At 36.8% G+C, this 23,187-nt stretch overlaps 1 protein-coding gene across 3 annotated transcripts in view; it reads left to right on the top strand.

The window, feature by feature from the left end:
• The first annotated feature begins 4,147 nt into the window (after positions 1-4,147).
• The window catches only part of MYBL1 (MYB proto-oncogene like 1), a 37,122-nt gene continuing 18,082 nt past the window's right edge, over positions 4,148-23,187 (top strand). For 2 of the 3 annotated variants that reach the window (XM_027561098.1, XM_027561097.1), the window contains exons 1-6: positions 4,149-4,617; positions 13,702-13,807; positions 14,134-14,205; positions 15,631-15,723; positions 18,618-18,838; positions 21,087-21,261. In XM_027561098.1, coding sequence (XP_027416899.1) covers positions 4,598-4,617; positions 13,702-13,807; positions 14,134-14,205; positions 15,631-15,723; positions 18,618-18,838; positions 21,087-21,261 — 687 coding nt within the window. In that variant the 5' untranslated portion in view covers positions 4,149-4,597. Of the gene's footprint in view, positions 4,618-13,701; positions 13,808-14,133; positions 14,206-15,630; positions 15,724-18,617; positions 18,839-21,086; positions 21,262-23,187 lie in introns of all 3 variants that reach the window. The other variant, XR_003514449.1, reaches the window with a different exon arrangement.

The following is a 23,187-nucleotide window of genomic DNA, read 5'->3' as shown; positions in this document are numbered from 1 at the left end:
TATGGTTTCTATTTGTAACTTCCATTAAATTTAAAATAGCACCCTAAATATACAGTAGAGATTTGTAATGTAAATGTAAAGTGGGGAGATAGACGTTGTACAGAATACATTTACATATTAAAAACAGATTTATTTTTAAAAATATTTATTTGGTTGCACCAGGTCTTAAGTTGCTGTACATGGATTCTTAGTTGGGGCATATGGGATCTAGTTCCCTGAGCAGAGATCAAACCTAGGCCCCTGCATTGGGAATACATAGACTTAGCCACTGGACCACCAGGGAAGCTCCCTCAAAATAGAGTTCAAAACCTGATTTGGTTTTCATATTGAATACATAATATATGGTTTCATTATTCTGCCAAAGCTTGCTTATTTAGCATTATCAATACTGGAACAAGTTTTATATACCATGTGTGTTCTATTTCTTTCTAGGATTTTCAGCAATTTTTAGAGTTTATCATCAACTAATTTTTTCTAATTAAAAAAGAAACCTGGAATTTATGATTAAAAACAAAGTCAAATCATACAAAAGTACATGTGGTAAAAAGTTAAAGCCTCTTCTGTTCCTGTTTCATTCCTCTCTGCAAAATAAAACACTGTTCAACAGTTTGGAGTGATTTCCATAGAGCTGCACAGATTGCCTTCTAGACTATTAGACACATCTTCACATATACACTCCCCTGAGTTTTTGTTTATGTAAATGACGTCATCCTAATTATACAGTTCTGCTGCTATTTCTGTGCACTATACCACACTGTCTCTACACCTACACTACACTTAGAGTTGAATGCCCATAGATATTAAGGTAGTAGAGTGATTTAGAGTTTGGGCTCTAATTTAAATCTTGGTTCTGTCAAGGTATGCCCCTGGACAAATTAACCTTTTGGTACCCAATTTTCCTTATTTATAAAGTGGATGAAAATAACAGTAACTATCTCATAGGGTTGTTACGATTATAGCAGTTGTGGATGTTACCTAAGACTAATGCATGTGAAGCACCAAGGAGGGCCTAGTAGTGTAATAGCCATTTAATGGCACTGCCTTAATATTATACTATTTTTTACTGGCCATACTTTTTTTTTTTTTTTTTTTTTTTTACTGCTGACAAACCATTTAAACTAGTCTAAAAATGTGAATGCTTCCAAACTGGGGTTCTAATGGAATATACTACTATTAGCATTGAAGCCCATCTTTTTTGCTTGTATTGAATTATATTTCTAAAGCTAAATTTTTGTCAAAGGCTGTGCACACATTTATGGCTTTTGCTCTGTACTGCTTTCCAAAAGGATTACACCAGTTTTAATACATCAAAGAATTATTCAAACTTTGTTGGCAGGATTTAGAAAAATTTTGCTACCTCAGTAGTCATAAAATGGTATTTCAAATCTGGTTTAATTTGTACATTTTGCATCCTGGTAAGCATATTTACTTATGTACTTAATTTATATTTTTCCATTCATTTTGCAATTATATTGCACATCTGAGTACATCACTATTCTAGGGGCTGGACAAGCTAACAATAGTTAGACAAAAATCTAATCATGGAAATGGTTGATACAGCTCTATTGAAACTACAGTGTATTAGGTACTATATTAAACCAGCATAAGCTTTTCACACTAACACTGGCAAATCTTTGGGGTACTTGGCCTTTCTAGGATAAGAAGCTGGTACAGTCATGTGAAAGATAAGCATGGTGTACCTTCTGCTTATTTATTTACTATTAGCAATAGTGAGGCGATTTATTTAAAGATTTGGAGTGAGAAAGTAAATCAGTACATAATTAAAACTCATTTTTATAGTTACAAATGAGTTTTTAAAACTAAGACAGTTTTCAAGGAAATTTCCAGCACTCGTCCCCAGCCTTCGCCCGTGTGGTATTTTTCCCTATACTTCCGTGGAAAGACTTGGGAAGCATTTACAGACTATTCAAAACGAACTCCTGGGGTGCTGAGGAGTACATGTGTGACAATGTTCCTTGTGTTTTCAGCTTTTGGTGATTACAAATAAAGCCACTGTAAACATCTGTTTTCCAAAGTGGCTGTTTCATTTGCGTTCCTATCAGCAATGTATGAAAGTTATATTTGCTCGGCCTCTTCATTTCCACCAACACTAGTACAGCATTCCCCCTCCCATTCTAACAGCTGTTCAATGGTACCTCCTGAGCTTTTACTTTGCATTTCTCTAATGATTAATGATGTGGAGCACCTCTCCATGCTACTTATTTGCCATTTGTATATCTTTTTTGGTGAAGTGTCTGCCCTAATTTCCCATTTTTTATTGCTTTTCTCATTATTGAGTTTTGAGAAGTAAATTTATTAAAGATATGTTTTGATTAAAAAAAAAAAAAAAAAAACAAGTCACAGGTTATGGTATCTTTAAGTGAAGTGAAGTGAAGTCGCTCAGTCGTGTCCGACTCTTTGCGACCCCGTGGACTGTAGCCCGCCAGGCTCCTCTGTCCATGGGATTCTCCAGGCAAGAATATTGGAGTGGGTTACCATTTCGTTCTCCAGGGGATCTTCCCGACCCAGGGATCGAACCCGGGTCTCCCCGCATTGGAGGCAGACTCTTTGAGTATGTGTACTCAAATACTGTGCACCACTTGAAGCCCCCATTTTGTTTTTTTGTAACTAATTTACATGAATCTGCAATGTTACCTTTCTGAGGAATTATATTTTTCTCTATCTCTAAAATGAAAAGAATTCGCTTTGCTGTCAAAATCTAAAATAACTCTCTTCAAGCTCTAAAATAGTATTCTGTATAAAACCGACTACAGCCTAAAATATAGCAGAAACTCTGTTTCTTGTTAGGATGTAAATAAGCGGAGTAATGCATGGCCCAGGAGTAAAGAAAACATTGTTTTCAAAAGACATTACTTTCTAAATTAGGTTTTCTTTTTTAAATGAACTAGCGACATACTAAGGAATGATTTGAAAGAAAGGCTGTTTTACCTTACCAGAATCCATACTTTGAGAAAAAGGAACTATAAAAAGCCAGGTGTTTTTAAGTTTTGAAAGTAGTGCATGCAAGCTCTTCTTAGTACACATTTGCACCTGCATCTCTGATTTGCAAAAACTGATGCGTAAATTTTCAAAATAGCAAAATATAAATCTGTTACAATATTAACATGTGGTTTCGTGCTCTATGCAGTAGAGCATGTTACCTTGCAAATTTGCATCCTTTACCATTTCTAATCGTTACTGTAGTTAATCTACTTTCATGCTGCTTGAACTGAGCATTTCGTGGGTATTAGACTTGAAACCTCTAGAGTAGTTGTAACTGCTAGAAGGTCCTGCAGTGCGGTTCCCCACTTCCTCCCGGCTCTCTTGCGAGAGAAGGTCACCTTCTACCGTTGACTACTCATTTATCTGGGCGAAATTCCCAGTCCGCTCCTGTCTTCCTGCATTCTCCTTCTGGACCAGGGCTCCTTCACCGAGCGCAGCAGTTATTTCCCGAAGAGTCGGAGAGGAGATTAAAGTACTTTGAAGGCCAGCCGCAGACCCGGATTATTTCCCTTTCCCGTTCCATGTGTCCAACTAAAAACTTTTTCACCTGTCACACTCCTGCTCCTTCCCGCTACAGAGTCTTCACTAGATCAGTAGTTACAACGTCTGGCAAAAAAAAAAAAAAAGCTCGCATTTTTGCTTAAACAGTCACGGCCGCGCAAATTTTATGGTTAGGTTTATCTCAAATCCAAAGACTGAGCTTCCTAACTAGTGATGAGGGATGCCCCCGAGAACTGAGGAGCTTTGGCCGAGAGAAGGTTGCGGTGAACCGAACTGCTCAACATCCAGAGACACCGTCCGCGATCCCGGAGAAGCTTGGATTCTGGCTGCCGCTTCCGGACACGCCTCTCGGAGAGCCTGGAACTCACTTTCCCAGCGGGCCCCAGCGCGGCCCTTGGCGCCCCGCCCCTTCGGGTGCGGCGCTCGGCGCGGTCCGGGTCCTGTCACAGCAAGACCTTTGAGCCTTGCCCACGGCCACACCCCCTGGCTCCCAGCTCCTTCCCGGACTCCCGCGAGTTCCAGTCCCGGCTTCCAGCTCCCCAGCCCCGCCCTCAGTCGCGCGCGCTCTCCCCGCCCCGCCCTTGTCCCCCCGCGTGCGGCTACCACAGCCAATGAGGTTCGGGGCCGCGTGCGCAGATTCAAACGGCGGCTCTTGAGGGAGGCTGGGCGCGAGATTCGGCGGTGCGGACAAAACCCTGCAGGGAGACTACGAGTCCTGCAGAGCTGCCCGCTGCGGGGAGAGGGCGGGGGTCGGCGCCCGCGGCAGAGCCGCGCTGGGACCGAGGCGAGGAGGCTAAGAGGCGGCGGGAGGGGCCAGGGGAGGGCAGGAGCGCGCCTGCTGACATGTTGGGGGCATCCCTGACCGGGCAGGGCCGGGGCTAAGAAGCAGAGCTGCGGGCCGGGGGCGGGTCGCGGTCCGCCCCTCCGTCCCTCCGTCCTGCCCTGCCGGGGACCTGCGTTCCGCACTCGGTCGGCCTCGGAGCGGGAGCGAGGGAAGCGGCGGGGGAGGGTCGGGGAGAAGGAGCATTCGCCCGAGGCTGGAGGAGGCTGACCCGCGTCCCCGCCCAGCCCGCGCCTATGCGGTACTTGAAGGATGGCGAAGAGGTCGCGCAGGTGGGTGACATCCCTTTCGCCCAGGCCTGTGGGCACAGCCTCGGCTCAGATTCCCTTTCCTTTCCCTCTGAGTCCCCCCACCCCCCACCCCCACCCCCCACCCCCACCCCCCCGCGCCTACCTGGGCCCTCCGAGGCCGGGGCAGAAGTTTTCCTTCCCGCTGCGCTACAGCCGCCTCGGCCCGCTGGCCAGAGCGCAGCCGTGACGTGTGGAGAGTTGGGGACCAGGGCATTTCGGACTCAGAAAGAGAGTTACAGATGCCCAGGCGGCTCCTTGGAGTCGATTCTCCCCCAGCATATGTCCAGCTCCCCACTGTCCCACAGCCACTTCTTGGGATTTGTTGGCAGGTAAGTCGGTGCGCTTTCAGGGAATACGCTCCGCACCGGAAGGTGGTGGTGTCCTACCCGGACGGCCTGAAAATGCTGTTCCTAGGGCCTCTTACTCTCTGGATTCCTGAGCCAGTTACAAACGGGCTCTGTGATATACCTGGGTTGGGGACCCCTCTGCTACCTTGAAAGGTGTGGAAGTCCTCTGAGATATAGCTGAGGACAGAGTACTTTTTTGATGTCTACTGTGATTACCATACCCATGGTCGCAGTTTCCTTCTACTGGGAAGATGTCACACTGTTAACACCAGTAACTTGATCTTAAAACAATGTGTTTGATTCACTTAATATTTTGTGTGTCCGTTGGACTCTGACTGTACTTGAGGGTTGCATAGAGGTAGAGCATTTCTTTGGTGGTGGTGGTTTTGGAAAACTTGCTAAGATGAATTTATGCATTTCGGTTTTATTTAAAGGTCACTGTAGTAGCTACTCGTAGACTTAGTGTGTAGGAATCACTCATATGACAAAAAACACTAGGGTGTCTTTTAGTTGTCAGTATTATTCAGTAAATATGAAAAGTTGTTTGACAGCGTTTCCAAACAGTTTTATCTGGATCCACAACTTCAAAGTCTCAACTAGAAGTGTTTTTCCCAAGTTGAAATTTAGTAGTAACTTCATTCATTGCAGATGTCTGTTAAAAATTGTCAACAGTCACACCATAGTATTTGTTGCTCTATTCATTTATTAAGGATCTGCTGTCTGTAAGGTATTTTTGCAGAAATCAGCATAGAATGTAATTAAGTCCCTATTAGATTATTATTTTGTACCAACTACAGAAGAGATCAAACTTTTGAAGTGGAACAAACACACACACTTCTCTTGTAGAGGATTTTCAACTTAGACACTGTTGATACTTGGGATCAGATAATTCTTTGTATTGGGAAGGCAGTGGTGGGGGCAGTGGGGAGTGCTGTCCTGTGCTTTGTAGAATGTCTAGCAGCATCCCTGGCCTCTGTCCCATGGATGTCAGTAACACCTCATTTCCCCAGGTGTGACAATCAAAAAATGTCTTCAGACATTACCACCGAATGTCTGTTGAAGGGCAAAATCACCCAGGTGAGAATTACTGCTCTAGAACATTAAGGACCTGACTGACTTCTCAGTCTTCAGAAAAGATAGATATTAAAAGCTCCTGTAACTATAATTACTGAAGTATTGATTTAGGCCTTTTCTTTTGTATTTTTAAACATACCTTCTTTAAGCAAGGTGACAAACGAATATTGTCAACTCAGTAACAGGAGTTTGTATACAGTGTGTGGCATTATCTGCTTGTCTGTATTGATGTTAATCTTATTTGAAACAGTTTCTTGGCTAATGCTATCATCAGCAGTTAGTTATGGTTAGACATGGATGCTTGAATGTCAGAACCCTGCCTTCTTCAGTTAGTTTTTTGTCCATAATTTGTGTATGCTTCATAATAATAGGCTAAGAAGAAAGCGATTTCATGATTAATTTGCTGGTGTAAGTTATTTTGTTTTATTGACAATATTGTGAGCTTTGAGATATAAATATTAATTGTACTACTGACTTTTATTCCTGTCAGCTGTATAAATTAATTGAAATGTATTACAGAATGATTGAAAGAGTCATAAGTCTGGAGTAATTAAATGTAGTGAAGCTACACTCCCTATGTGAATATACGGGTAGATGTGAGAAACTATCATTTCTGAATGGTGTATTTCTTAGGGCCTTTATCCTTGAATGTGTTTTGTTCTATGAATTCTATTTCTTGTATATGTAAATATGACTTATTTGCCCTAGAAAAAATAAAATGTGAAATGTTTTGAAGGATAAATAATCTTTATTCAGCATAGTCTCATGCCTTTACCTATGAATCTAATTTATAGTTGAATGAGAAAGGACATGAGTCAGTCACTTTGAAGTCTCCACTATACAACCATTGAACTGTTTGATTGAAAACTATACTTTGCTGTATAAAAGTTTTGCATAAGACTACAGGCATAAATCCTGTAATAACCTTTCCTGTATGATCTGAAAAAAAAAAGTAAAAAACTGTTACCTCCCGGAGAAACAGCTGAAGGATATTAGCTCTTTTAATCATTGTTTAAGATAGCTGTAGTATCTCTGGTCTGGATTGACATAGAGGAAAAAGTTTATTTAGTGTTGTGACTTTAAATAGTTTTAGGTCCCTTTGGGGGTTATAATGACATAATTTACAGGCAGTACTAAAATTGGTATATATGTTATTAATGTGTACGTGATTTTTAACCATACTTATGTATTAAGTAAGTAATTTTAGATTTTAAAAGCCAGTTCCACTCTTAAAAATTAGCTTAAAGAAATGTCATTTAGAAGCTAGAAGATGTATTTAAGTAGTAACAGATTCAGGTTTTTACCCTTGAGATGACTGGCAACTACAGTAAACTGGAAAGACAAAAGCCAACTCTCTTGAATTAGAAGATATTTTTCCATGGGGTATGCGTGTGCGTAGGAAGCAATTTTACTGTGTTGCTTCTAGTGAGATGGGTGTCATGGGTGAAAGAATACTGGAATATGAGAACTGATATGTTTAATCAACTTTGTAATTAGCAATAATATTTGGAGAAAGCAAGTAAACTCTATATCCCAGTTTTTTGTCTCAATATAAGAGGTTTGGATTTTGTGGTCTATAAGTCTTTTAATATATTTCCTATTTTGAACTCTTTGTAATCATCTTTCTTCATTTAAAAATATACACATGCTAGTGGAATAAAATAGAAATGTTCTCGCATTGTTTTTGTTTATGGATCGCTAGGTAGAACTCCCTTCAGTATATATTTCATTATTGCTATTCATGGTCAGATGAAGTCCAATTTGTCTTACTGTAATAATGCTAGGTTGCAGTCTAGATTTGAAATTAAGATATTCATGTATGCAGTACATCATGTTAACCACTGGGTGGCCTGATTTCACTTTACTAAATCAAGCTGGTAAATTTTCAGGCCTTGAATTTGATTGAACTTAAAAAAATGCAAATACACAGTTATCCTGTCAAGACAGTATAATAAAGATGTATTTTTTGATTATGATAAAAATATTTAGGCTTGATGCAGTTTAATTTAAAATTAAACTGTCAAGTTGAAGTGGTTTTGCTAGAAAAAATTTTATAGAACTACTGATAATTCTCTTAATTTCAAATCTGTAGTTTCTATTCAAATAAAATAAATTTTGAACAATTTCAAATTCTTCCTTTGGCACACCTCATTTTAATCTTTTCAGGTAGAATAATTGATGTCCTTTTTTTTATTTTTTATTTTTATTTTTTATTGATGTCCTTTAAAATTGAACTTCTCTTGAATGTTTTATCTTGATGTTGCCAAGTGTGAATAGTTTGTGTATTATTTCACAGGGAAAGTTATGAGTATCACATCCTATTAGCTTAACCCCAGTGTAGAATTACTTTTAAACAATTTTCCTGGTCTAATGAGTCATAATATTTTTGTGTGTGTGCGTGTGTGCTTCCTTTTGCTGTTTCATAACTACCCTAATCGCTTTGTTCATAATCTACAAAAGTTTTTGAACATAGTACTTAGGTTACATATTAGACAGTTACAGAATAAATATTTTCTTTGACTTAAAAAATAAAACTGGCAGAATGATTCTGGAAACCAATTCCTGGAGAGAGATTCAGAGACCAAATTCCTCTTCTATTTATGCCTTGTGACTGGAGAAATAATTTCACCTATTTTTACTGTCTTCTAGATTAGTCACTCTAGGCTTAGAAATGGTTTATCTATTTATAGATAGATAGTAGAAAGTTGACTTTATTTAGCTATTAGATATTGCTAACATTGATTGCTACAATACAGAAATACTAAAAAATGAAATAAAAATCAGAGAAATAAAGCAAATGAAATATGATTTGTTTTGGTGGTGTCTAATGTTTTGAAGGTGTCTAACCATTATTAAGGGTTCCCTGATAGCTCAGTTGGTAAAGAATCTGCCTGCAATGAACCCGGGTTCGATCCCTGGGTTGGGGAGATACCCTGGAGAAGGGAAAGGCTACCACCCACTCCAGTATTCTGGCCTGGAGAATTCCAGGAACTGTATAGTCCATGGGGTCTCAGAGTCAGACACGACTGAGCAACTTTCACTTCAGTTCACTTCAACCATTATTAAGCAGTGAAACTTTTTCACTGTTAAGTGGTAAAAGTAGAACATTGGTGATGTTATTTGTGGGGTTTTATCCCTTCCCAGTTTTCTTTGCAAAGCGTAGACATCCTTAGGCATCTTTATGTTGTTCAGTTCAGTTCAGTTCACTCAGTCATGTCTGACTCTTTGCGATCCCATGAACCGTAGCACGCCAGACCTCCCTGTCCATCACCAACTCCCAGAGTCCACCCAAACCCACGTCCATCGAGTTGGTGATGCCATCCAACCATCTCATCCTCTGTCGTCCCCTTCTCCTGCCGTCAATCTTTCCCAGCATCAGGGTCTTTTCCAATGAGTCAACTCTTCGCATGCGGTGGCCAAAGTATTGGAGTTTCAGCTTCAACATCAGTCCTTCCAATGAACACCCAGGACTGATCTCCTTTAAGATGGACTGGTAGGATCTCCTTGCACTCCAAGGGACTCTTGAGAGTCTTCTCCAACACCACAGTTCAAAAGCATCAATTCTTCAGCGCTCAGCTTTCTTTATAGTCCAACTCTCACATCCATACATGACCACTGGAAAAACCATAGCCTTGACTAGACAGACCTTTGTTGACAAAGTAATGTCTCTGCTTTTTAATATGCTGTCTAGGTTGGCCATAACTTTCCTTCCAAGGAGTAACTAGTGATAATTTCCTAGGATCTTTTCTGTCACGCTTACTTGAAAGTTTTATCATCCTTTTAACAATTATATAAATAATACAGAAATAACTTAATGCTTGCACCAAGAAGTAGTTAGGTAGATAAATTCTAGGAAAGCCCCAGTGGTAGAGAGATGGATTCTAAGAATTCTGCTTTAATCCTCTCTCACACTCAACCACTCAAAAAACCCAGCTTCCTGAACATGATGGCCATGCTTTTGCAAAACAGATAATGAAACCTCTTGTAGAAACACAAATTTCTCACAAATCAAGTATGTGGTTAAAAAATAAGGCAGATTTTTAAAGTTAAAATGAACACGTTTTCAGAAAGATCATTCCTTGGAAACTAGTCTTTTGACCAAAACAACATTTTTGGACGCATATCTTTAAAATGTTTTGTTAAGAACCTTACAGTGAATTTTGTACAGATTAATGTAGGTATTTTTGTGAATAATCAAAGTTTATATGAATGAGTCCCCAAATTTAAAGTTATTTTCAAATCTAATTTTTAAACCATAATTTTAAAATATGCTGTTGGGGAAGCTGTTGGGGTCTGAGAAAAGTGAATAAAAGAGGGAACCTGTAAAAACCATAACTGAGGGCTGTTTGGGAAGGCTGGAAGTGTTAATGTTGCGGGGGACAGTTGTAGGAAAGGTTAGGCTGTATTGGTAGATACCTCAAAGAACACTTTCTGTACTGAATATTTTCTTTACATTTGTTTCAGCAGGTTTATGCTTCTTAAAATTCTACCACTTGGCGGTGTATTTGGATTTTGAAAGTTCTTTTTATGGGAGTATTTTTCACCTCCTCCTAGAGGTATTTTGTTTAACAAAAAAGGTTGTTTTTTTTTTTTCTCTCATATCAATTTGAGATCACCTGTATTGAGGGAGGTGGAAGTTTTGATTGGGTTGGGAAAGAGTGAGGTAATTTTGGAATACAGAATAGTTGGAGGAGGTGAAAGCATAAGCAATCATTCAGTAATTTTACAGTTATTTGAATGGTCAAGTCTCGGACTTGGTACAGAGAGGTGAACGTATTAGACGTGGTCTTTGCACTCCTGAGTTGTTTGGATGGGAAGCATAGATGCCATGAGTGCATATAGTGGACAGTAAGCTTCGGTATGGTGTTTTATCAGGTTTAATAGCCGCCTTAGAAATTTATGAAGTCATTGCATCCTGAACCATCTCCAACTTAACAATTTAATCATCATTAATCAGGTGATATTTCCGATAGCTGAAGATGGCTGCAAATAACAGGTATTTCTTTAATTAAGCCTGTGCTTTTATTTTTAGCATAGTTTATCAAAATAATCATATATGGAAATGTAGGAGTGGCAGATTATTAAATAGGCATTGGCTTTAGGGGAGAAAGGATTGAAATACTGACGTGCATTGAACTAGAGAAGCAGTTAGGTGTCATAGCTAGTTGGGGGATTTTGGTATCTTGTTTGGTCAGATAATTTTTGGTCAGATGTAATTGACAAATCAAGGAAATTAGAAGTTCCTGCAAAGGCTCTGTAAACAGTATATATTAAATCTAGGCCTTCATTTTCCACAATGTCTGTTACTCAGAAAGGTTAAATAAATATTAGCTCATGTTATTTTCAGATGTTCATATCTTGGTTCAGTCCACTGACTACTCAGAATTCTCTAATTCAGTTTATCATTAAGACCTGCTCTCTTTTCTAGAGTTTTGTGCTCTCGTGGCTTTAACTTTTGTCTGTGGGCTAGTGATTGCCAAAACTAAGTATCCCCTAGACCTAGAGATGAGCAGAAGATCCACATGCCCAGTTATCTTCAAGATCTGCTCTGCCCAATAGGAGAGCCACTGGTCACATGTGGCTGTTGAGCTCTTGATGTACTACTAGTCTGAATTGCTGTGTACTTTTTATTTTATTACATCTAAAAAATTTTATTTTTGTTTTTCTGGTTACCTGTGTCTGAAGCTAGGAATTCACTTTGTTGCTCCCGGGCTGTTTCTATCAGCTTCATCTTCTTGTTATTTTTCTCTTTTGCCTCTGGCTCTCTTTTCTCCTGGACAATGCATGCCAGATTTCAAAGACTTAAGAAGAAAAGAATGTAAAACATTTTGTGATTATGTTGATTACATGTTGAATTGATCACTTAAAAATAGATTGGGTTAAGTATTACTTCTTATTAAAATTAATTTCACCTGTTTTTTTAAACTGTGGTTGCTAATAAATTACTTAGGTGGCTTGCATTATGTTTCTACTGGACAATGCTTTGTAGATACATGTAGTATCCACCTGTGTATTTCTCAAGTACCTTGAAATCAGTTCAAACTACTTACTCTCCTCATTCCCTTTTCCTTCCCAAAGTTCTTTTTCTCCTTCTATTCCTTATCTCAGCAGGTAGTTCTGTGTTTCCAAAGCCAGAAATTTGGAGTTGTCCTTGAATCTTCTTCCCATGTCTCATATTGATCAGTTGAACAAAATCCTTTTGTTTATACTTTTTTCTCAGTTTTATGTGTGTCTTTCTGTTGGTACTATCATGACCTTAGTTGGTTTATTCTTTTATGGTTTCTCGGTTTTTGTCCATTTAGATCTCTTCTACTCAAGGATATAAAAAATAATTCTACCCTAAAAGGTAGAACTAATAGGGCTTCCCTGGTAGCTCCAACAGTAAAGATTCTGCCTGCAATGCAGGAGACCCGGGTTCAATCCCTGGATCTGGAAGATCCCCTGGAAAAGGAAATGGCAACCCACTCCAATATTCTTGCCTGGAGAATTCATGGACAAAGGGGCCTACCAGGCTACAATCCATTGGGTTGCAAAGAGTTGGACAGGACTGAGCAGTTAACACTTTCACTTTCACCGTAATAGGTACTGTTATGTTTTCATTTTTAAAAGTGTAGAATATTTGCTTCATCTGAATTCTTTTATTTTAAAGTAGGACTTTAGGTTTGTTTTTAAAATAACTACCCACTGTCTTACCTTTGTTGAAAAGTCCATCTTTATCACACTGATTGATATTATAATTGATGAAATTCCCATGTGAGGTTTTTTTCTGAATATTCTGTTCCATTGATTTGAGGAGTATTTATTGTTTCTCTGCAGTATTTTCTGGTATTTGGTAGTACTAATTCTCTTTCTCTCTCTCTTTTTAGAGCTTTTCTGGGTATTACTGCTTGTTTGTTTTTCTATATGAACTATAGAATCAGCTTGTCTGTGTTCCTCTGAAAATCTATTGGTATTTTTATTCATTTAATTTAAGTTTATGAATTAATTTACAGAGAATGGACTTCTGTAATATTGTTTTCATGCCCAAGAATGTGGTCTGATTGTTTTTTCATTTGTTCTGTGTCTCCTGATAGTGTTTTGTAGTTTACTATATCTTGATCTTGTATATTCAAATTATTTCTACATATTTTAACTTTTTTGCTGTTGGTGTTGTAAATGGCTCATATCTTACATTATGTCTTTTAACTGACTGTGTTTTGTATTTTACCATTATCATTGCCAGGCCCTAATAATTTCTTTTTGGATTCTTGTGAAAGATCACTAATTGATCTTCCTCCATCTCTCCACATTCCTGCCAGTGATTTTTTTCTGAAACACAAGATATTTGTCTTTTGCTCCTTTACTTAAATTCCTTTAACTCTGTAGGTTAAAGATCAGATTAAGAATAAAGGCCAAACTCCTTAGCATGACGTAAAGGTTATCACTTGGCCCTTGCTGACATATCTAGCTTCATTCCTCTGGTATCAGTAAGCACTATAGCTCCTGTCCATTTTGTGACTGTTAATATTTTTATACTTGAATAATCTCATTGGACATATGTCTGCTAGTCTGAGTGGCTTATTTAGTTGTATCTATGTGTTCAGATTTAGTGATTGAATTCACATATTTAAATAAAAATCTTGATTTCAAATTGTGTTGTTTTCAGTGAGGATGAGGATGATGACCTTCAGTATGCTGATCATGATTATGAAGTACCACAACAAAAAGGGTTGAAGAAACTCTGGAACAGAGTAAAATGGACAAGAGACGAGGTGATTATGTGTAATATGGTTTACTAATTCCATACTTGTATTTCTTGATTAATAAGATATGTATTAAAGATACTTAAAAACACAACATGAGAAAAGTTATCCCTCAGCTAACTTGCACATTTTTCTTCTTCAACCATACATAAAGAGTGGGTTGATGTTGAGACTGACAGAATTAGTTTAGTAAACGGGAGAACATGTGTGATAATGGCTTCAGTGTTTCTAAAAATGGCCACCAGATATGACGTGAAAGAATTGGACAGTGTATTCAGGAATAGGGGAATAGGGTGAGGGAAAGCTTTTTCATTTTCATAAACCTGTCTTAATAGGATGACAAGTTAAAGAAGTTGGTTGAACAACATGGAACTGATGATTGGACTCTAATTGCTAGTCATCTTCAAGTAAGTGAAACACTCTCTCATACTGCTAACACTAATGATTTAGGCCAAGGGGTTACATTTGCTGTTTTTCAGAAATGTGTCTATGTTATTTTAGATTTAGGTTCCTGTCCTAAAAACAACTGTTTTGTTCTGCTCTTCCTACAGTTGGAAACTTAGAAAGTCTGTTTTTTTTTTTTTAGTAATTAGTTTATCTGGGGACCTAAAAAGATGGCTGACCTAAAGCAAAAATGATACCAACTTTGGATAGGGCTTTATAAATATTTGCTAATCAATGTTTAAACATTTTGAGAGAAGTTAAATCTATTGAAATACTTTTGGTAACTAATAAAACCAGAAGAAGTTATGTTGCTGTGAGAATTAGAAGTAACGTATAGGATGTTTGGCACAGTGCCTTACATTTAGCACATGTTCAATAAATAGAATCTAAATTAGAAAAGCTGCGTACATTAGCTTTATCAGTTTAACTTCAGTGGTATAACAGCAAATATAGTCAACAGAGAAATGTTACCAGGACGTACAAGAACAACCTGATTATTTTGAGAAAATGATAACCTTAAAGTGAATCAGCATTGATGTACCGAAGCTATACATGAAGACGCTCAGTATGAATAAAAACAAGTCCACTAGGCATCAGGAGAGACCTGTGGTTAAATACAGTATTTGTATTTATGTCCTTCAAAATTATCTGTAATCCTGTATATGAACTAATATCTTTAGAAACCAAATCACTAAAAGAAAAGTTGTGTTATTAGTATTATCCTTGTAATACACCGGACTTACTAGGTCATGAATTGACTAAAAATAAGGCTACACTTATTAATCATTTTTAAAGTTTGACATGTTTCTACATAAGGCTTTACCGTGGTAAATTTCATTTTCCTTTTGAACTTCAGTGCTTAAATATTTAACTGATATATAATGTATATCAATCTGGATATATTTAGATTTTTCTTGATAACTTGGAGTTATCATTTATAAACATCCTTTAAATACCATGCAGTAGTCTAGTAGTGCCTTTTGGGTTTTTTTTTTAATTGTGTAGAGTTAGGTACTGCTATACTCTATGAATCCAGGCTGCTATGCTGTTTGAGTTTGTACGTCTACATTGTTTAGTTGTCTGTTTACTCCCTTTTATTCATCAGCACATTTCTTTATGTTAATATCTGTGTTGTTTTGCTTTTTTGCTGTGTTATCAGGCAGGGTATAGAGATAAATAATTTTAATTTCAAATATATAATTTTTATTTATACTCTAAGCAATGCTGACAACTTTAATTAAAAATGAATTGGGATAATAGGCATATAAAATAAATACTGCAGTTTTAGAGAATGCTATTGAATATATTATTCCTGGAAACTTTCTTCTTAAGGTTGTGAAAGTTTGGAAGACAGTTGTTCAATAACAAAATCATCTAAATTCTTTCAGAATCGTTCTGATTTTCAATGCCAACATCGGTGGCAGAAAGTTTTAAATCCAGAATTGATAAAGGGTCCCTGGACTAAAGAAGAAGATCAGAGGGTAACGTTCATATTCTTTATTTTCACTGTGTAGGTGGACTTGCTTTTTTTCCTTACTAATACATTGGTTTTGGGTCACATAAATACATGTTTTAATCACCTGGATTTGTTCTCTGGGGACTGCTTGCACTAACATTGAAAATTGAGTATTTTGAGATGTAGTTTTTTCAGAATTGAGTCGAACCAACTGTAATATAATATAGCTTTTGCTGTCTGCAAGTTTGGTTTGTAGAATAAAAAATACTGTCAGCTTAGTCACCTTTTTAGAGCTTAGGTTAGCGACATTTAGGGCATAGTTTCTTACTGAAAATTCAGTTAGCATTTTAAAAACAATTTAATTTTATTCTTATTTTATCTGAAAACTTGAGGTATAAGGAAGTTATTCTTTAACTTTCCCTCTTAACCTAAAATGGGCTCCCATATAAGACAGATATCTTATCATCGTGTCCCCAGAGAGCTAGAGGATTCAAAACCAAGGTAATTCTTTGTGTTATGAAAGTATGAGAAGAATGGGAGAGTTACTGTCCTCTTCTGAGAATTACCCTTTAGTTCATGCTCTTTATGGCATCATGTTATTAATGTAGTTGGAAAATTAGAGCATTTTTACTGCCACTCAAAAAAAAAAAAATTCACTAGGCTCAGAACTGATCTGATTTACTTGGTAGCCAATGGTAGGTTTTAAAATGTGTGATTTATATCCTTTCAGTTTGAGAAAGAAAGTAATGAATAGACAGTAACTATAAATCCTTCCTGCTTCCAAAATGATTTATTTGGCTTTCAGCTAAGCATTAAAAAAAATGTAAGAGTAGAAAATCTTTAAGTCTCAACATTTTACTGTTATTTCATATTAATTTTGTATGAAACAATTTAATTTACAGGTCTCTTTAATACCTTGTATTTAGATAAGTTTGGGATCAATTTTTGAACTTGGCAAATGCTGAAGGAATATTTTTAGCAAAATTTTTTTTTTAATTATACTTGTGGTTTGGATTTAATATCATTTAAAATAGCATTCTTGAGTTATGTTTTAAGATTCTATCAAGGTAGTGCTTTTTAAAAATTGAGGTATGTGGGACTTCCCTGGCGATCCAGTGGTTGAGACTCCACACTCCCAATGCATGGGACACTGATTTGATCCCTGGTTGGGTAGCTAAGATCCTACATGCTATAGGGGGTGGCCTAAAACAATAGATAAAATAAAAATTGGGATATAATTATATATTAGTTCCTGGAGAAGGAAATGGCAATGGGACATGACTCAGTGACTTCACTTTCACTTATATATTAGTTTCAGATGTACAACATAATATATATGACATGACAGTCAGTTCAGTCACTCAGTTGTGTCCAACTCTTTGAGACCCCTTGGACTGCAGCACACCAGGCTTCCCTGTCCATCACCAACTCCGGAGCCTGCTCAAACTCATGTCCATCGTGGCAGTGATGCCATCCAACCATCTCACCCTCTTTTGTTCCTTTCTCTTCCCGCCTTCAGTCTTTCCCAGCATCAGGGTCTTTTTCAGTGAGTTGGTTCTTTGCATCAGGTGGCCAAAGTATTGGAGTTTCAGCTTCAGTCCTTCCAATGAATATTCAGGGTTGATTTCCTTTAGGATGGACTGGTTGGATCTCCTTACAGTCCAAGGGACTCTCAAGAGTCTTCTCCAACACCACACAGTTCAAAGCATCAATTCTTTGGTGCTCAGCTTTATAGCCCAACTCTCACATCCATGCATGACTACTGGAAAAACCATAGCTTTGACTAGACAGACCTTTATTGCTAAAGTAATGTCTTTGATTTTTAATATGCTGTCTAGGTTGGTTATAGCTTTTCTTCCAAGGAGCAAGCGTCTTTTAATTTCATCACTGCAGTCACAATCTGCAGTGATTTTGGAGACCCCAAAGATAAAGTCTGTCACTGTTTCCATTGTTTCCCCATCTGTTTGCCATGAAGTGATGGGTCTAGATACTATGATCTTAGTTTTCTGAAAGTTGAGTTTTAAGCCAGTTTCTTCACTCTCCTCTTTCACTTTCATCAAGAGGCTCTTTAGTTCCTCTTCACTTTCTGCCATAAGGGTGGTGTCATCTGCTTGTCTGAGGTTACTGATATTTCTCCCAGCAATCTTGATTCCATCTTGTGCTTCAACCAGCCCAGCATTTCATATGATGTACTCTGCATATAAGTTAAATAAGCAGGGTGACAGTATACAGCCTTGACCTACTCCTTTCCCCATTTGGAACCAGTCTGTTGTTCCATCTCCAGTTCTAACTGTTGTTTCTTGACCTGCATACAGATTTCTCAGGAGGCAGGTCAGGTGATCTGATATTCCCATCTCTTTAAGAATTTCCCACAGTTCGTTGTGATCCACACAGTCAAAGGCTTTGGCGTAGTCAATAAAGCAAAAGTAGATGTTTTTCTGGAATTCGCTTGCTTTTTCGATGATCCAGTGGATGTTGGCAGTTTGATCTCTGGTTCCTCTGCCTTTTCTAAATCCACCTTGAACATCTGAAAGTTCACAGTTCATGTACTATTAAAGCCTGGCTTGGAGAATTTTGAACATTACTTTGTTGTGAGATGAGTGCAATTGTGCAGTAGTTTGAACATTCTTTGGTATTGTCTTTCTTTGGGATTGGAATGATAACTGACCTTTTCCTGTCCTATGGCCACTGCTGAGTTTTCTAGACCACTGCAAATCTCATTAATATCTATCCCTGTACATAGTTATTCATATTTTTTCTTGTGGTAAGAACTTTTCAGGTCTACTCTCTTAGCAGCTTTCAATATGCAATACAGTATTACTAACTATAGCTACTGTACTGTATAGTACAGTATATCCGCATGACTTATTTATTTTTTAAAAAATCATACTTTTTAAACTTTCTTTTTCTTTTTCTTAGGTTATTGAATTAGTTCAGAAATATGGGCCAAAAAGATGGTCTTTAATTGCAAAACATTTAAAAGGAAGAATAGGCAAGCAGTGTAGAGAAAGATGGCATAATCATCTGAATCCTGAGGTAAAGAAGTCATCCTGGACAGAAGAGGAGGACAGGATTATCTATGAAGCACATAAGCGGTTGGGAAATCGTTGGGCAGAAATTGCCAAACTACTTCCTGGAAGGTACTTATACAAATGAATATATATTTTCCTGTACTTTAAACTTGATCTTTATTATGGTTACTATTAAATATATTTATAGGTACCCCATGACTTTTATTTATAATTAAAATTTAGACTGCAGAATACAAGCAAACCTTTGTGATATTTGTAGTATATTTTGTGGGAAGGAATATAATTACTTTTTTAACAAAATATTTTATAGCAGTAATTTGTGCAACAAAATGATAGACCTTTAGATTATGTAAACGTTTAATGCACTCCCCCAAATTATGGTTACATATCAGTGCCAATCAAGCAGTCTTTTTACAAACTAAGCTGTAATGGAATCTAAGTTGAAGAGATTTCTTTCATATTGGATTCTTTGCATAAGACCAGAGAATAACAAATACACTGGCTGAAATAAATTGCTCTGAAAGTGCATTAGAGAAAATTCAGTTCTTAAACAGTGCTTTAGATCCTGAGTAGTATATATATATCCATGTGGCTAAAATATGGAGTTTCCATCAGGAGCAGTGATGGGCTACATATACACTATACATTGCATTGGTTCAGATGCTTCCTAGCCATTTGTAGTACAGTAGACCAGCAATTTTGGGAAAATCCATTACTCAGAAGGTGTGCACTTGTTTTTTATTGTTGTAGTCTCTGTGTAGTACATAGTAGTTAATTAAATGCATTTACATGTATCCTTTTTTTTACAGAAATAAAATACTTTTATTGTTGAATAAACATTAACTCAGAATGTGATGCCCATCGTAGGCAATCTGATAAGAGACTGAAAAAAAAAAGATAAATCTCACCTTCACCCACATAACCAAGCAGATATGATCCATTTCATGTAGGTTCTCAAGATAATATTTAGTCCTAAGTCAGAAGACTTGATAGCACCATTTTATTTCATGTAGTTCATCCTATATTTACCTAGCAATTGGAGTGCCCATCTGTTGTCAATTATTGGCTTTATGTAAAGGAAAAACAGACTTCTCGTATCTTTTTGTTAGAAGGTAGTTTTACAACTTGGAATCAGGTCAGCTAAAGTTGAGCTCCTTTCCTGATGGAACTTGGAGATAGAGCACTATATTCTATATATTCTTAATTAATCTTCATATACTTGTGAAATAATGTAGAGCAATATATTGCAGAGCAATATTTGTCTTAGAGAAATTAGTGTTAAGTTTTTTTATCTAAGTTACTGAAGCTGGTTGAGGAACTTCTCATGTTTTCAGTCTTTGATACATGTTTACTATCCATAGAACGGTAGCTTAATGCTTAGCATAAAGTAGGTTCTCAGTAAATGTTTGTGTATTTTTTAAAATGTATACTATAAGTAGCTGTAGGTTGAAGGCTTCCATTTTTACAAGGGGGACTTAGGTAAAAGGGGAGCCAATGAACTTTTTCTTCCATAGGAGTTTTGTTGATAAGAAATGAAGATGAATACTGGAATTCTGTCTTTTTATGACCATATTTGATCTTGGCTTCAAGGCTTTTGCCCTTGTTATGCTCTTTATCTGGAATGCTCTTTTTAATTTTTTTTTCTGTTCTTGTATGACTAGTTCATTCTTGTCCTTCAGATTTTAGCTTCACTGTCCCCTCAAAATTGCTCAAAATCAAAATTACTGTAGTTACTCACTTTCTCTTATTACTTTAAATGATCTGCATTGCACTGTTTTTCTTTTTTTTTCTTTTTTTTATTTTTAAATTTTACAATATTGTATTGGTTTTGCCATATATCAATATGAATCCGCCACAGGTATACACGTGTTCCCCATCCTGAACCCTCCTCCCTCCCCGTACCATCCCTCTGGGTCATCCCAGTGCACCAGCCCCAAGCATCCAGTATCGTGCATCAAACCTGGACTGGCGACTCGTTTCATATATGATATTATACATGTTTCAATGCCATTCTCCCAAATCATCCCACCCTCTCCCTCTCCCACAGAGTCCAAAAGACTGTTCTATGATTTTCTTCTTATTTATTTTTTTTTGTTTTTCTTTTCTTCCCTCCTTCCCTGCTACCATGCTTCCTGTGAAGATGTAAGCCCCAAGAGAGCTGGGACTTTATCTTATTGCCTTATCTCCAGTGTTTAGAAATGTATTTGACATACAGACATACAGTATATTTTTTTAATTTAAAAAAGTATCTAATTTTACCAGTTGTAAAAATTTAAGTACTTTGTATACTTTATATGGTGTTAAAAATCTGTGGAGTCCTCTTTTTCTTTTTAAAATATACACTTTAATTTCTTAGGACTGATAATTCTATCAAAAATCATTGGAATTCTACTATGCGGAGAAAAGTGGAGCAGGAAGGCTACTTACAAGATGGAATAAAATCAGAACGATCTTCATCTAAACTTCAACACAAACCTTGTGCAACTATGGACCATTTGCAAACCCAGAATCAATTTTACATACCTGTTCAGGCACATATTTTTAATACTTTTTTGTTTAAATATCTTTTTTAGTTGCTCTTTGGGAAGGTGTTTAGTTTCTTAGTAGGATAAAAACAAAATATATTAAGAGAAACAGACATTTAAATTTCCAAAATGAAAAAATATACCATTACTAGCTGTTAAACCATTGTTGTTGTTGTTTAGTCGCTAAGTCATGTCCGACTCTCTGAAACCCCATGGACTGTAGCCTGCCAGGCTCCTCTGTCCATGGGATTCTGCAGGCAAGAATACTGGAGTGGGTTGCCATTTCTTTCTCCATTAGTGGAAGTTTATCTCTGCTTGTTTTGATTGGTAAATATTTTGGGAACAAATTCATTAAAATATTTCCTTTTATATATCATTTTTACAGTATCTAATTATGAAACTTAGTATGTACATTTCCTGTCATTCTCTGAATCTTCATGATTCAAAGCTAATGATCATTTGTGCTTTAATATTGATTATAGTTTTCTTTTAAAAAATTTTTAGCGTGATTGTAGTATAGCTTGCCTGTAAAAGGTGAGTGTATATAAATAATGGTTTAAAGGAGAGAACAGTCAAAAATATTTCAAGCCATCATTTACGAGTGTGTGGTAAATAATTGGTTCTTTGGCATTCAGCTTTGCTGTTCCCTCATCACTTAGCTGATAGAGTGAATTCAGCCTTTGTTTAGACCGGTTCATTGCAGATTACCCACGTTCATCATAGGGCAGGCTCTGTTTTCCTTTCAAAGCATTTTCCTACCTGCAAGAAATGAGGAGTTTTCATGAGCTTTGTTTTACCTTTTCCCTGTTTACTTGTCTGTCGTCCCATTTTTCATGTTGAGCAGTTCTTAATTTTTGTCACATAGAATGTAAAGATTAAGTCAGGGCTTAAAAGTATCTACTGCAAGATAAATTTTGGCTTGTGGTTAACAATCTGTGGTTAGTATTTAATTTTATTAATTTTATTCCAGATTTAACTTTATTCCACTAAATGGACATTATTTTTTTTTAGACATAATTTTCAAAGAACCTCTTTAAAAAGGTAGTGACATCTTAATTTACAAATAGGAAAACTTGCAAAGACAGTACAGTTATCTGCTGATACTTAGTACCTTAAGATTTCTGTTGTCTCTTTACATTTTTCTTTAGAGTCCTAAATTTCAGCAGCATAAACTGGAACATTCTGCTTCTGCCTTAAAGATTATCTTTAAATTTATTTTTTTTAACTCACAGGATAATTTTTTAAATTATTTGGGGCCAATTGAGTGTTTAATACGCTCAATCAGAATATATTAGAATGTGAGAGTATTTCTTGTACTTTAAGAATTATTTACCTTTGAATGATTCTTGAAAGATTTGTGTATTCATAGTTCAAGTTATTTAAACTGCTGAAAAGCTAATTCTAATTTTGACTTGAAAGAAAAAAATGGATTGGTATGAAGTACTGTCACAGGTTAAAATGAAAAGTTTGAGAAAGATGTTTCTAATTCATTGGAAGTTGAGCAATAACTGATATTAATCAAATGTAAAAATTAAGTTCTGTGTTAGAAGTTATACATAATGCTTCTGCATTAGTGATTTACATAGGCCATTATGGAAGATAGACAATTTCCTATTTATATTTATTAGATTTTAAGGTTTTAAAAAATCTTATGAGGTTCTTCTCAAATTTCTCCCTACCACTGCACACTAAATTTGCATGCAACTTCAAAAACTTTATTACAGATTCTTTAGAAAAGAGACAGAATAATTCATTGTCTATTGTCAAAGTATTGAAAATACATGAGTGATTCTGATTGTTTTTCTGAGACAAATAATAGAAGCAGCCTCTGTTTTCATATCTTCCTATACTGAGATTGGCATGGGGGGGGAGGTGGTAGGAGTAGGAGATGTGAATATTGAAGACTTGCTTTAGTCTCCAGCTGCATAAGTG

The sequence above is a fragment of the Bos indicus x Bos taurus genome, chromosome 14 (genome assembly GCF_003369695.1).
Source record: "Bos indicus x Bos taurus breed Angus x Brahman F1 hybrid chromosome 14, Bos_hybrid_MaternalHap_v2.0, whole genome shotgun sequence".
Classification (NCBI taxonomy): domain Eukaryota; kingdom Metazoa; phylum Chordata; class Mammalia; order Artiodactyla; family Bovidae; genus Bos; species Bos indicus x Bos taurus.
This window is presented reverse-complemented; position numbering and strand designations above follow the sequence as displayed.